At 47.5% G+C, this 14,080-nt stretch overlaps 1 protein-coding gene across 5 annotated transcripts in view; it reads left to right on the top strand.

Annotated features, from left to right (window-relative positions):
• Positions 1-14,080, top strand: part of mical2a (microtubule associated monooxygenase, calponin and LIM domain containing 2a) — a 73,775-nt gene continuing 59,695 nt past the window's right edge. For all 5 annotated transcript variants that reach the window (XM_029256148.1, XM_029256147.1, XM_029256149.1 and 2 more), the window contains exons 1-2: positions 1-240; positions 12,764-13,128. In XM_029256148.1, the coding sequence (XP_029111981.1) occupies positions 12,865-13,128 (264 nt within the window). In that variant the 5' untranslated portion in view covers positions 1-240; positions 12,764-12,864. The remainder of the gene's footprint in view (positions 241-12,763; positions 13,129-14,080) is intronic.

Raw genomic sequence — 14,080 nt, 5'->3', positions numbered from 1 at the left:
GGCAGCGGAGTCGGTACAACGTGGACTAGAGTCGCGCCGGTGCTCCATCGAGAACGAGCACCGCACGAGCGCTGCGGTCGTCGGACACGAGCGAAATCGGGAGAACGAAAAAAAGAAGAAGCCGGGGTGCGGGGGGGGAGGGACAGTCTCGAGGACAAGGTCCTCGCCCCGCGCAGCTGAGACCGGCTTGCGACGCGTGCCGTCAGTCCCGAGCTCCCATTCGCTCCCTGGGCACACGAGGTAAGTGGCACTGGTGGACAGGCAGGTGGACCGGTGAGGTGTGAAGACACACACACACACACACACACACACACACACACACACACACACACACACACACACACACACACACTCTCACTGAGGTGCTGCTGAACTCAGAACTGCGATCGATCGCCGGACGCGGAGCTGTCAGTGTACTAACTGCTGTTACAGAATTGACTGTCATCGGCGTGCGTGCTGTTACTTTTCCACTACGTCACGTGTGCTGCCGTTTCCATTGCGCTACTTTGTGTTACTTTGTGCTGATCGAAGAGAGTGTGTCGTTTCCCCGCGATCGGATTCATTTCATTGCTGTCAGTTCCGGTCGGTGTCGTTACGCTGTCATTTTTGTCAGTCTGCTCCAGGTACCGGCTGTAAACTTGTGTAATAGATACATGATCTATCAATAATTCACCGGGTGGAGATGAAAGGCACAAAATGAGCTGAAATTTTGAAAAATTTAACGCGTGATAAATTGTGGAGATGTGTCTCACAGCAGTCAGAGCTGGAAGGCAGAGAAAAGGCGGAGAGTGAGTGAGTAAATAAGTGAGTGAGTGAGTGAGTGGATGAGTGAGTACATAAGTGAGTAAGTAAATAAGTAATTGTATGAGTAAATGAGTGAGTGAGTAAAGAAGTGAAAAAGTGAGTAAATAAGTGAGTAAACAAATGAGTAAGTAAACAAGTGAGAGAGTAAAAAAGTAAGTATGTGAGTAAAGAGACGAGAGGAGAGAAGAGGAGAGGAGTAGAGAATTGGAGAGGAGAAAAGGAGAAGAGAGGAGAGGACAGGAGAGGAGAAAAGGAGAGAAGAAGAGAGGAGAAAAGGAGAGGAGAAAAGCAGAGGAGAGGAGAGGAGAAAGGCAGAGAAGAGGACAGGAGAGAAGAAGAGAGGAGAGGAGAGGACAGGAGAGGAGAAAAGGAGAGAAGAAAAGAGGAAAGGAGAAAAGGAGAGGAGAAAAGAGGAGAGGACAGGAGAGGAGAAGAGAAAAGGAGAGGACAGGAGAGGAGAAAAGGAGAGGAGAAGAGAGCAGAGGAGAGGAGAGCAGAGTGCTGGTCAGTACTGCTGTCATGTCTGTAGGGACTACAGCTGTAGTGCAGAGAAACAGAGCACATAGAGAACGGGAAGTGGGCTCTCTGTGGTTTGGGGGGGTCTGGTTATGGGTTCTGCAGTTCAGCAGTCAGTTGCACAAATACATGAACCTAAAGTGATGCTTAAACACCGGTGATGATATTTCAGCCGGACGTGTCATATGGGGAATGCGACATAAAACCAGCAGCCCGGTGTAGTTAAAACTGGAGGAGGTGAAAAATGTTCTTGCTAGAAAAAAGTAAATTTAATCCTTTTAATCCTTTTTTAGGTGAAGATACAGCAGCTTCGGTAGAGACAATAACTCATAACAACATTTAATTTAATTGCACTGGCTGTCAATCAATGCTATTTATATGCGCCAATAAATAGCCAGTCTTTGTTTTATTAATTGGCATCTCGTCCTGGGTGTGCCCCCTCCCCCTCCGGCCTTACGCCCTGTGTTGCCGGGTTAGGCTCCGGCTCCCCGCGACCCTGGGACAAGGGTTCAGACAATGCGTGTTTTCTTAATGCATTTTCAGTTTTTTTCAATATATAATCCTCTGTAATGTGCATCTAATGTCACTTTTTTAAATCAGAACTATTTTATTCTGTTTGTGGTAGAATCTCTTGCATGTGAAGGTACAGATTTTTACGGCAAAGGTCGATTGAATCTGATTTATATTTTCTATATCGAGTTCAACCGCTGCCTCGGGTCACGTGGCACCCAGGGAATGAGAGAGACCCCCCCGGAGTGAGCGCAGCGCAGGAGTCAGAACACCTGCAGGCTCCGCTATGAAACCAGCATCACCTTTGTCCCTGAAATCAGAGCCTTTAAAATAAGAAGCTTAGACTGAAATGAAAGCTTCCACCCACAAGGAGATTTTGAGCAAAAATATGCTTATGCTTTTGTCAAAGGAATATGAATTCAGATGAAATTTTTGCCAGTCATGTGAACGCTGTGTGTTGCAGTGGTCAGAGCAGACAGCTGTGGCCCAGGAAACACACACACACACACACACACACACACACACACACACACATACATATATGTATATATTTATACCGTATATACGTGCATATTTCTATATTTTTATATACGCACATATAGATATGAGTGCTATGTAATTAAGTTAGAACGCTAAATGATTTAGACTTTTTCATTTGTTAATGTAGATTTTTTTTATGTGGCTTTTTTATTATCCAGCAGATAGTGCACTACATTTAGAGTGTTGGTCACCCTTTGTGTGTGATTTTTGCTGCTGTAGACATGGTGTGAAAAACAACGTTACACAACTCCGGTCTCCTGGTTGGAGCCGCTTAGTCACAAGGAGAGTCAGCACCTCACCGCAGGGGAAGGTGTCATATGAACATCTGTCCATGGAGCCAAAAAGCAGCGCGATAGAGCGGACGAACACTGGATTTCATTCATGTTACATTTACACTTATTTATTTAGCTGATGCTTTTCTCCAAAGTGACTTACAATGTTAAGGTTACAGTTTTTACAAGCTTTACCCATTTATACAGCCGGGTAATTTTACCGGAGCAATTTAGGGTCAGTACCTTGCTCAAGGGTACTACAGTCAGAGGTGGGGATCGAACCTGCGACCTTTGGATCCAAAGGCAGCCGCTCTAACCACTTGCAGTAAAACCAGGTGTGGCTCGTGCTACAAGTGCCCTGAAACTCTCCTGAAGGAGGGTATTAAAACACGGTGGAGACAAGCTGCATGGTGGTGTCTCTGTGACACCCTGCATGTGACTTTCCCAGAAAGAATCAGCCCGACAGGAAAGCGTTACAGAAGTCATCTGATCATCGACACCCCTTTCCTTGTCTGTCTTAGCCTTGGATCTCAGAATTGCTTATTTAATCAGCTTAAAACTACAACTGCACTGATTTTGCACAAGCACTTTTTGTTAAATAAGCTGCATCACAGAATGAGCAGTGTTCAAACGTGACGACCGCACGCGGTAGGAGAGCACAGCTGCAGAGCACATACATCGGAAATGAAGGAAGGATACAGCGGTAAAGAGGCCAAACGCCTCCGTGTTCCCTTTGCAGACACAAGGCTCATTCTGCCTCGCAACCCCATGTAGGGCTCTGCGACAAATTTGAAAAATTAAGCTGGATCAAATGGAAAGTTTGGAATTTCTTACTCCGGATAACTCCTTTATATCTGCCGGTCTATTGTACAGTTCAGAGGACGATATTATTTTTATTCTGATGGTGCTAAAGAAATAGGACCTGTAGCTGATGTTCGGTGTAAAGGTGACACCGTGTACTCCGTTTGCCCAGACTGAGCTTGTCGTTTTCAGAGTAGACAGCTTTAAGAACTGTAGCACTGCACTTTTTTAAAAGTACACATCTCTTCATGGGCTCTATTGTAGATCACCGCTGCACTCGCCCATGTTGCCCTATCATGACTTATACGAGCGCTGTTTGGGTACGCACCTCCCGGGACGCTCAATCATAGATTTTGCTTCGTTTACGTGCATAAAGCAACACCCCCGGGTTCCAGAGGAGTGTCATTTGGGCATCACTGCGCTGAGGGCACCCAGAGCTGATGTGGCTTTTACCTTGGGCTAGGTGTGAAGGGCTTCTATGTTATCCGACCCCCGGACCGTCACCGAGCTTGTGATATTTGAGTAGGAGATACAATTTACTGCCCCGTGTGTGTTATCTCAATGTGCCTACACACCCTTTAAAGAAGGCCGGAGTCTTTCTGTGATCCCCAGAGCAGTGAACGAGAGAAGATGCTCTACAAGGAGGCACTATCCATCAGATGCTTGCAGGGGCTGCTGTTGGACCTACAGCTGACCATTACAAATTGCCCAGGGGTACATGGTCAGCGTTTGCAATGGTTCTTGCATGCACTGGATGGAGAATGGACATTTACCCATAACGGGTTACCAGTGTTGGGGGTGTGGGGGTGCAATGGTGCAATGGGTTTGGCCTGTGCCTGTTCTCGGGAGGGTCTGGGGTTCCAGTCCCACTTGGGGTGCCTTGCGACAGACTGGCGTCCTATCCTGTCCTGGGTGTGCCCCCTCCCCCTTAGGCCCTGTGTTGCCAGGTTAGGCTCTGGCTCACCATGACCCTGCTTGGGACAAGTAGTTTGAGTCAATGTGTGTGTGTGGTTACCTGTGATTCATGTGTTTCTCTCAGTTATTCATACAGATTTCTCAGTTCTCACATCTGAAGTGTTTTGGTATTGTGGTCACTTTGCCATTGCATCCTGTTTTAAAAAGTGTGCAGGCTAGATGAGGGTGCTGAGAGGCTTCGAGAAGCTAGAGTATACAAGCTATTTTGATGTCCAAAGTAATTAGCTGACTTGGTGTTATACTATATTTCCTTAAATGCTGACTCCGATCGTCCGCATTCTCGTTGTAAACCTCACCAGCGATTAAATTATAGGGAAAAGAGTTCAGCAGGTTGCTTCCTCCAAGAAGTCCATTAGATTGACATGTAACCCAATGATTAGCAACTGCGGGTCGTGTCCTGCGTCCTCAGCCTTCTTGTCCACAGTCGTACAACGGCCAAATGTTAATTTCTCTTTCTTCTGCTTCTTAGGCAGAAATAAATCCCAAGTGTGTGGGAGCGAGGAAGCTTGCACAAGGAGACTGCGCGCCTTCCTCTAAATGTAGCTAACAAATTATATACTTGTCTTTGGCCTTTAGAGCTACTTGTTCAGTTTTTTTTCAAGCCATAGTCTTTCCCAGTTACTGCGCTTCATGGCAGTTTGACGTCAAGAAAAGAACAAAATCTTTTTTCATTTTGTTTTTGACCATCCTTGAGTTAGACTGCAGTATAGACAAAAAAATCAGTGCCCCTGGAAAATAAAAATTTCCCTAGAGGTCATCTGGTTCCGGTGAAAGTCTTTTTTTGTAAATTCTTGAGGGAAATGAAAATCCTGAGTTGGTTTTGAAACAAAACAAGCGGTGAAGGGGTCTCTTGTGAATTCTGTAGCAGCTGTTGGAAGCACACAGCAAGGCTGATAAAATATGAGTTCTGCTGTAACCTGACACCCCTGATCATCAAAAGCTCCAGATGTCCCTGTGATAGATGTTTCACTTAGGTCAGAACCAACAGCTTCTGGGGTTTAAAAATTATACTGCTCTCTCTTGGGTGTGGTAACTGGTGGGAAGAAACTTGCTTTACAGCTTGAGTGCTGGAGTGGAATGGACCATGAGCAAACGTGTTGGCGATACGTGTGAGCTTAGTCTCATTCCCGTGAAGGTAACCAAGTGCGTGCTAGAGCCAGGCCCAGGCCCTCGGAAGCAGCGGCTATGGTCATTGCTGGGTTCGCTACCCCAGAGGAGCACAGACCCAATTCCACTAACAGACTATAATTCATAGACACTGAACTGTCATTCATTTTAAATTTTTCACTCAGGTCTACTTGTTAGACAGGATCTGGCCCGTGAGTTCATCTTCGGTGTTCTGGAACAGGTCTTTGAACATTTTCCTTCCTGTTTCCAGTGCCATTCTTTTCAGTCAAGCGCTATGGAAATGAGCTGGTATTTCCTAAGGGGTAATACTGGGACAAAAGGGGTCAGAGATTGCTAAGGAAACCGGCTGCTGACTCTTCATCAGGTGGTGCCGCCCTACAGCTGAGGCACCTGGCAAGCCCATCTCCCTGGTCCCATCAGGGAGTTCTGCCCTAGCACAGCCCAGCACCAGCTCTCCTAAAGGCAAGAGTGTTTTTTTTCCAGGGTACGCAGTCCCAACAGGCTTTCGCAAACTCTGCTTTTAAGGGAGCAAGAGGGAGGAATAAAATTCCTCCATGAAAGTTGTTGTTTTTCATACCTTCAAAGTTCAGGCTGATCTTCAGCTCATTCCCAGGCACCGAGAACTGAGAATGGAAAAGTAGGACTCTTCTCAAGAAATCTGACATCTGGATTTCTGACATCAAAATCTGATTGTCTTCTTTTACTTAGGACAGATGGGGGTTCTCAGGAGTGCCTGGACTTCATCTCTTAATCGATGCTTCTGTTACTAAACGCACTCAGTGTTTGAAGGAGCCGCCAAATCTATTTGTTGTAGTTGTGTTAGCGGAATTGAAGCAGCAGGTAAACTATGCCATGGAATGCCCTGGGCTGTTGTATAGCCATGTTTGAGTTTTCATTGTAACACTGACATGAATTCTTGAAGATAATGCTCTCCTATGGAATCCTCCTTGCAAGGTTGAGGGTCACCCAAGAAATTCCTGCTTAAATGAAGCACCTTGGCTGGAGCACATTTGTGCAATCATGCACACGTTGTCCTGAAATGAGAGACCTGTCTATTCCGAGCGTGTTACCCCCCCAGCCCTGGCGATCCTGACATTCTGTAATTCACACCGGAGTGAGCGACTGCTGAAACGTGGAGCAAGCAGAACTGCTCCCTGTCATTTAAAGGCACCACGTTGGGCCAGCAGTTACTAACTGGCTAAGGAACTGGATCTGAAAACAAAAGACAAACGTAAAGCTCGTAAATAAGCAAGTCGGGATGGGCAGAGTTAAGAAAAAATCCAAATGCGACAGACGAATTCGTTTTTACGTTTCTGGACAACGTCATTTTTAAATGCGTTTCAGGCCGGTGTCCAAAAACAGGGTGCAGTTTGAAAAAAAAAAGATATTGGTATATGTTACATTCGCAAATTTTAGGTCACAGTTTCAACTATCGATCTTATAGTCCAGCATTCCTAAAGTATGTCTCAGTATAAATGCCAATAGCATACAAAGTGTAAAATGATACATGGTTCAATTGTTGTGTAACCCAAGACACCACAGTATGTTTAGAGTTACAGTAGACTCCTAAAAATGTGGGAACAATGATAGGTAGCATTATTATATTACTTAAATATATAAACTGTTTTCAGTTGTCCTGGAATGTATCATAAAATTAGGTTGTGCTCTGAAGATGATTAAATATAACAGCAATTGGTGCCAGCAGTGGGATGTGCTCTTAAAATGAAGTGTCTGGAGATGAATGGTCCTTCAGAGGAGAAAGATTAGGTCAACACACTCAGCATGGAGGACTGACGCCCAGATATCACCCAGCTGCTCTACAACTGGCTACTGCGCAAGCTGAGCATTCTTTCTAAACTGCGATTGACAGTGTAAAAAAAAGGGAAAAATCTAAGAAGAATCGTTTTGTTTCTCATCTCCAAGGAACCTTCCTTCGCTTTGACTCTGATCCAAGTTGTACTGGCCTGCTTCCCTAGGATTCATGGAAAGCTGAATGCAACGCTTTCAGCAATATACGAAAAGGCCCGGGGTCCAGCGGGCGCTCGAAAACATTGTTTGTGCAAAGTGGCGTCCAGGGCTCCGGTGGAAGCGGAATGCTTCCTTATCAGGCAAGCGAGGATTTCCTTCCTGGTTTTATTCACACTCCCAGGCAATTACCAGTGCTACGTATAATTCTCAGCCTCCTCTCCGTTGGTCCCCCTCTGCCTCCGCCCTCCCTGACATCAGCTTCCTTTATTTGACTCGCTCCTTTTGAATAATTCTGCAGATCCCAGGAACTCCCTCTCTTGTTGTTTTATCTTTTGTCTTGTCCAGGTCAATACCGTCCTTGTTTTGTGATGGGCTTTGGGATTAGAAGTGGAAGAACTATCAGCGCTGGGTGTTGCCCCACTTTAAGTTGCTCGATCAAATCCGCCCACGAAAAAAGGTCACTCTGGAGAGGTTATTATACTGTAGTCTATAGGGTATAGGAGTGACCAAAATATGTACATTCCATTCTCTGGGCCCGCTAGTGAACCCAAAGCCACATCGGCGGTAAAGCGTCCCTGGAAATAACCTCCGAGATTTGCAAGGGACCCATAAAGCAAAAGATAGCAGTTTTCTTTTTACCGATTATATTAATCGAATGCCTCGTAGTGATCGCAATATTGGTTGGACCTGCTGTGGAATTAGCGTAACCTTTTACTTAGGGGAAGTTATTGTCTTTTCTGCACAATAAAGGGAACGGTCTTGGTTTTGTAGGTCCTATGAAGGGTTGTTCTGTTTCCACATCTGCTCTTCCCAGTCCTGACCACTGCTGTGTTGTCCACTCATAGGGGCATACTTCTCATCCCTGAAATTCCTCAGCTGGAAGTTCCCGACATCAAAGCAATCCAGTGGCATCTCTGATATTAAACATCATATTCGGTCCTGCACCAAAGGACTTGTCCCGAGTTACGTCTGAGCACAACTTGATCGCAGGCTGAGGTGTTTAGATCTTGATCCGTGGGCGGTTGTTTTTAATAGTGACATCAACACACTTCCTTTGAGTTTAATGAGGCATAATATAGACCATGCACACAAATAACCAAATAAGGAAAAGAGCAAAGTTGGGCTGTAAATGAAATTATAACACGATACCATATGATAAGGGATAATCTTTTTATGCTCTGCCGCTAGATAAGATAGCAGTGCTGGGAGTTTTTATGTTTATGACTGGCAGGACTGTGGTTAAATGTGGAGATGTGGAACTGGGCGAAGGAAGAAGGAAGTGCAGTGGGTCGCCATGGGAACGCTGCGGTCAGCTTCATTTCCTCACATCTGGCAGAACACGGTGCCGTGGCGCAGTGGAAGCGTTCCAGTTGCTTTTGGTTTCAGTGGCCTTTCCTCACAGGGCTCTTATAAACCCCAGCTCCAGGTCTCCGTAACCCCCTTCGTAAAGTGGGGCTCAGGGACTTTAAGGGAGTCCTGAGAATTAGCTCACGACCCGAGCGGATCCGCGAGATCCGAACCTCATTTCCGGCCCTTTCTAAACTGTGCGTGTTTACAGGCCTTCTTCTTTCCATTTACTCATGCGATGAAGTCATGGTTTTTCTGGCAAAGAGCAGAGCCGTGTCGCACAGCAAGGCGTGCCGTGTGCCATGCGCTACCTTTTCATTACCCCCACTTGACCGATCTAATTGTTACCCGCAACCGTGAACAATCCCGCGAGTCCGGACGAGAGCGCTGCGCTGAACAATGCGCCCATCGGCGTTTCGGTGACTTAGGATCACTAAGTATTTCTGTGCTCTGTGTTTTTTAATGTAAAGTATGCCTTTTTTGTGATTCTAGGCGCTACAGTTGTATTCGTGTAGCTGCAAGCGGGAGGAAAAAAGCAGGAAACTGAACCTTTCACCTTTACTCTGGAAAGTAGAAGCTGTTAATGTCATCTGGAAGCTCGAGTCGTTCTTCCCATTTACCACGTTACGTCACCAGTTCTAAGGAGAAACCGGTCGGACTGTGGACTGATCTCATGCGTCACGTCAGGATGAAATTCGGAGTTTGTCACTTGTACGGGAGCAAAGCTTTGCCGTAAAGCCATGCGCAGCTCTCTGGTTGCACGCTCTTGTACTCCGAGCTGTTTGCGTGTCTCTTCGAAATATGTCGAGCCCCTCTTTCACAATTACCTTTCCTAGTTAATTCAACAGGTGTGTAGATGTGTTGCACAAGTTTATCTCATGCGAGGCAGCGATCCTCCACCCCCCGCCCAACACGAAGGTCAGCGGGGTGCGGCCTCCGGCCCTGCTGGTTATGTCGCTCTGAGCCGAGCTCATTGGCTGTCCTGAGCGCCCCCCCCCCAACCCGTTTCCCAGAGGCCGTGGGGGGTAGATTTTTCCACAGGGATTGGCGGGGTTTATTTAGCGCCCCCCGGAGAATGAGCTGACGCAGGCGCTCGGAGCACGCTGGGATCAGGGCTTGTTGTCGAGGATGTTTTCAACTTTCTGAGCGCGACTGACAAGCAGGTGTGTCTTGTGAGGTCAGCGCAATGTGAGGCCCTTTTTCGAGAAATATAAAAAGTGGCAGCCGTGTGCTGATTTTCCTCTATTTCAGTCTAAATGAAAACTGCGTTTGTGTTTCACCGCTTGTTTTCGAAGAAAAATGATGTTATGGCTATAAGCGTGAATGCATCACACGTGTTGATTTCGTTCCTCGGGCGCTGTTTCGGGTTTGTCAGCTCACTTCACAATAGGCAGAAGTTGATTCGCTCACAATATTTCTGTTTTCTCTCGTGAAGAACAATGGGTTTAAATGAAAAACAGCACGAACACTGAAAAAGGGTGTTGCGGTTTGATTGGAGCCTGGAGTGACATCTGCGAAGAAAGATTAAGGGACAGCTGGCAGTGTAGTGGTTAGTGCTCCTGCCCTGGGACCTGAAAGTTGTAGGTTTGAGCCCTACCCCTGACCATGGTACCCACCCTAAATTGCTCCCCTAAAATTATCTAGCTGGGTAAATGATTGTAAGCATGTAATAACTGTGACCTTAACATCACATGGTGCTTTAGAGAAAAGTGTTGGCTAAACAAACAAATATAAGATAAATTGTCCTTGTGATACAGACCATAGCCTCCTGTATCTTATGTTACAAGTACAGATTCAATACTGGGGCAGAAAGTGGTGTAAATAGGAGCACAATCACTCAGCAAGCGAGGGACCTGGGTTCGAATCCTCCTCTTACTCCAGTACCCTCAAACCGAGATGGTAAAACGGGTAAAAATCACCCAGCTCTATAAATGCTTAAATCACTATAAGTAGCCTTGGAGAAACGCCACCAGCTAAATTCCTTAATTAATAGATGATACCGAAATTGATTTTGAAAGTCACATAAATTCTGAGTAAATGACGTTTTTGGCTTCGTACAAAACGAAGTCACCGTTGAGACGACAGGGACGCTCGAACGGTAGCCGTCGTGTTTTGGCTGCTAGCGCCGCTCTCCAAACGATGCTAGTTTATCAGGTTTTGTGGACAGAGGGGGCCTTTTTTTTTCTGACCGCGCCCCACATCTGTCTATCAGCGACTGCCGCACGCCGCAAGCTGAGAAGCCGTCGCGCGGCGTGAAGCTGAATTATGCACACGATAGCCGATACTCCCCGGGGCCCACTAGCGCTCGCAGAACGGCGGCGGGTCGTCCTTAGTGGACCGGCACCGCCGGAATGGACCCGTGCTTCTCCTTCGTTCACTTCACGTGCTTCTGAGCTCGCTGACCAGCTAATTTAAATTTCGCAGGGTTCGTATATCAAGTGCTGCGGAAATATTGTTGTGACCAAGATTGCCTGTGCCGCTTCTTCGGAAACGTGCAAGTTCGAGCAGATCGTCTCCCTCGATAACTGGGATTTGATATTCAAATGGTGAGGGGGACAGGTTTCGTGAGGGCCTCTAAAGGGCTTTATCCCTCGGCCGGTTGTATTTTTAGACTTCCTGGTGTTTCAGAGCGCTATTTCGTGCGCGGATTCCCAGGTCGGTGGGTTGGAATCCGTGATGTTTTTTTCCACTGGCAAGCATTTTTAAGTGTAGCCCACTGCGGACACGAGCAGTGGCGCACCGCTTTTAGCGGGACTCAGACATGGTCATTGGACCCATGTGGCCTAGACTTGAAACCACATCCCAGAGAACATGTGGCACCTGTCACATGCGAGCGCACTCCACTTTGTTTTGTGATTTAGGTGGAAGGCTGGAAGTCACTTACAATGATTTACCATTTGATACAGCTGGCTAATTTTTGCTGGAGCAATGTAGGGTAGGAACCTTGCTCAAGGGTGCCGCAGTAGTAGGTTGGACTCGAACCTGCACCCTTTGGATCAAGTTCGGCAGCGCTAACCGCTAGAGAGGCAGCGTTTGATTTAGCTCTGAATCACAGTCTCTACTGCCCTACTTTGACAGCCCACTGCCATTATTTGTGGAATAAAGTCCATCTTTGCCCTGGTTCTAAGCTATCGGGCACATCCTGCCAAAAATAAGCACTTGTGTTTGCCACCCGCAGCTTGCACAAGCGAAACACGCCGGTTCACGCTATCGCTAGGTCAGACAACGTCAGCGGTGAAATGCAAGGAGGCGTCAGACCGAGCGGAGCTGTCGGGTGCGATTGAGCTGTGAGCTCGAGCCTTTCTCGTTCCTTCTGCCCCCAGAACATGTAGTCCAGCACGGCAGCCTCGCGGAAGTGTCAGTGCCATTCCTACCGCGCCTCTGCTCTACCTCTGAATCGTCGTGGCCTTCCGCCGCATGCCTTCACACGCTAAAGAACGCGGTTCGCTCGCGATACACGTGCAGCCCGCGGTCTAATCAGAACCCTTGATTCCTCGCCAGCCCCTCTGGAAACCTACGCGGCCCTAATTCCGAAACGTCCGCACTCATTCGAAGCTGGATCTTTTCATTCAGTGATTAGAAAATACTTTTGGAATTACCTAGTGATTTTTTTCCCTCCTAAACATAATAAAACATGCTCTCCGCCGCCATATTTTTAATTCCATATAAATCCTTCATCAGAGCACCAGTATTGGAACATTGATGCCCGGAGGCAATGAGTGATGTAGTTTTAGTAATACGGGTTTATTGTAGTAACGTAATCTAGCTGGCGTTTGAACAATACCCATCATCTTTTAAGTCCAGGTAACGCATGTTTTAAATAAATGAGCTTCTTTCCGTTAATTGTGCTTCACATGACATCTGTTGGATGACATCACACGCAATATGGTTTCTTTCACCAGCGCCGGTTGGGCATGCCAGGAGGAGACGGACCGCGGGGGTAGCCTACGAGCCACTGGAGAGGGCCACATAAGAGGAGGAGAAGGAGCGGGCCGCGGGAAAGATGGGAGAGACGGAGGATGAGAAGAGCTCCCAGGCTGGGCAGCTCTTCGAGAACTTCGTACAGGCCTCGACCTGCAAGGGAACTCTGCAGGCCTTCAACATCCTATGCCGGCAGCTGGAGCTTGACCCCTCAGACCACAGGAACTTCTACAGCCGGCTGAAGGCCAAGGTCACTTCCTGGAAGGCCAAGGGCCTGTGGAGCAAACTGGACAAGAGAGCCGTCCACAAGGAGTATAAGAAGGGAAAAGCCTGCATCGGCACCAAGGTGAGGGACTCGTCACTCATTTGCTCCACGTGCTGCATCCTTCTGCAGATGCTTGTGCAGAAACGAGGTAGAAGCGTAGACCAGAGTCAAGGCCAACCAACACGTGTGTGGAGCATCAAGATTTCTCTTTCCAGAAGGGAAAGTTAGAAAGCTTGTGAATCGACAAACTAAACTGTTTGTCCGTGACTTGTTTTTCCGCGATGGAGCCGCCGAGGTAAACACGGTAATGTAAATTTAGCCAGGAATTTGAATAGCGCATTCAAATAGCTGGGTGGAAATGTGTTCTGTCCTTGTGAATTTTTTGTTATTTAAAACTGGTAGGTAAATGTGGAGCCCGTCTCTTGAGTATTATTAAGGTTCTCAGAAGGTGCTTTTGTGGACAAAGCATCATCTGTTGATAAACGTGAAATCCAGGAGTTCTCGTCGGGATTTCGAGGGCGGGGGAAGCTGTTTTGTACGGCCGTGCGGATGAGCAGGGGAGCTCTCGTTGTTCTCTCACGCAACGTGAGCACGGGAGCCCCAGGGGTGACGGAAGAGCCGCGCTACATCCCGCCCTCGCTCCCGGCCTCGCTGCCAGCACAAACACCATCAATACCGCTAGCGAGGATGGATCCGAGTCCCCACCCTCCCACCGGACAGGAGCGATGAGAGCGAGCCAGGCAGCTGATCCAATCTGTCACCACGGCGCTTTTATTAACCGAGGGTGTTGGGTTTAAAACTGGCGGAACCGCACATGGGAGCAATGAAAATTCTGCCTCGGCTCTCGCTCGGCGCTGACGTCGTTTGAGCGTCAAAGTAGCGTGGGCTGTTCGCACTTGTTTGAACGCTTCGCGAAGCAGAATGATGTGAAATGGAAGGGGGAGGAAGGGCAATCGACCAGCATCGTAACCCTTTTCGGATGATTTGTACCGAAGCCAGGGATGAGCCACGTTATCCCAGGCAGGGTAAAGGA

Source organism: Scleropages formosus, chromosome 11, assembly GCF_900964775.1.
Source record: "Scleropages formosus chromosome 11, fSclFor1.1, whole genome shotgun sequence".
Lineage (NCBI taxonomy): Eukaryota > Metazoa > Chordata > Actinopteri > Osteoglossiformes > Osteoglossidae > Scleropages > Scleropages formosus.
The sequence above is the reverse complement of the archived record's forward strand: the minus strand, read 5'-3'. Positions and strand labels throughout refer to the sequence as shown.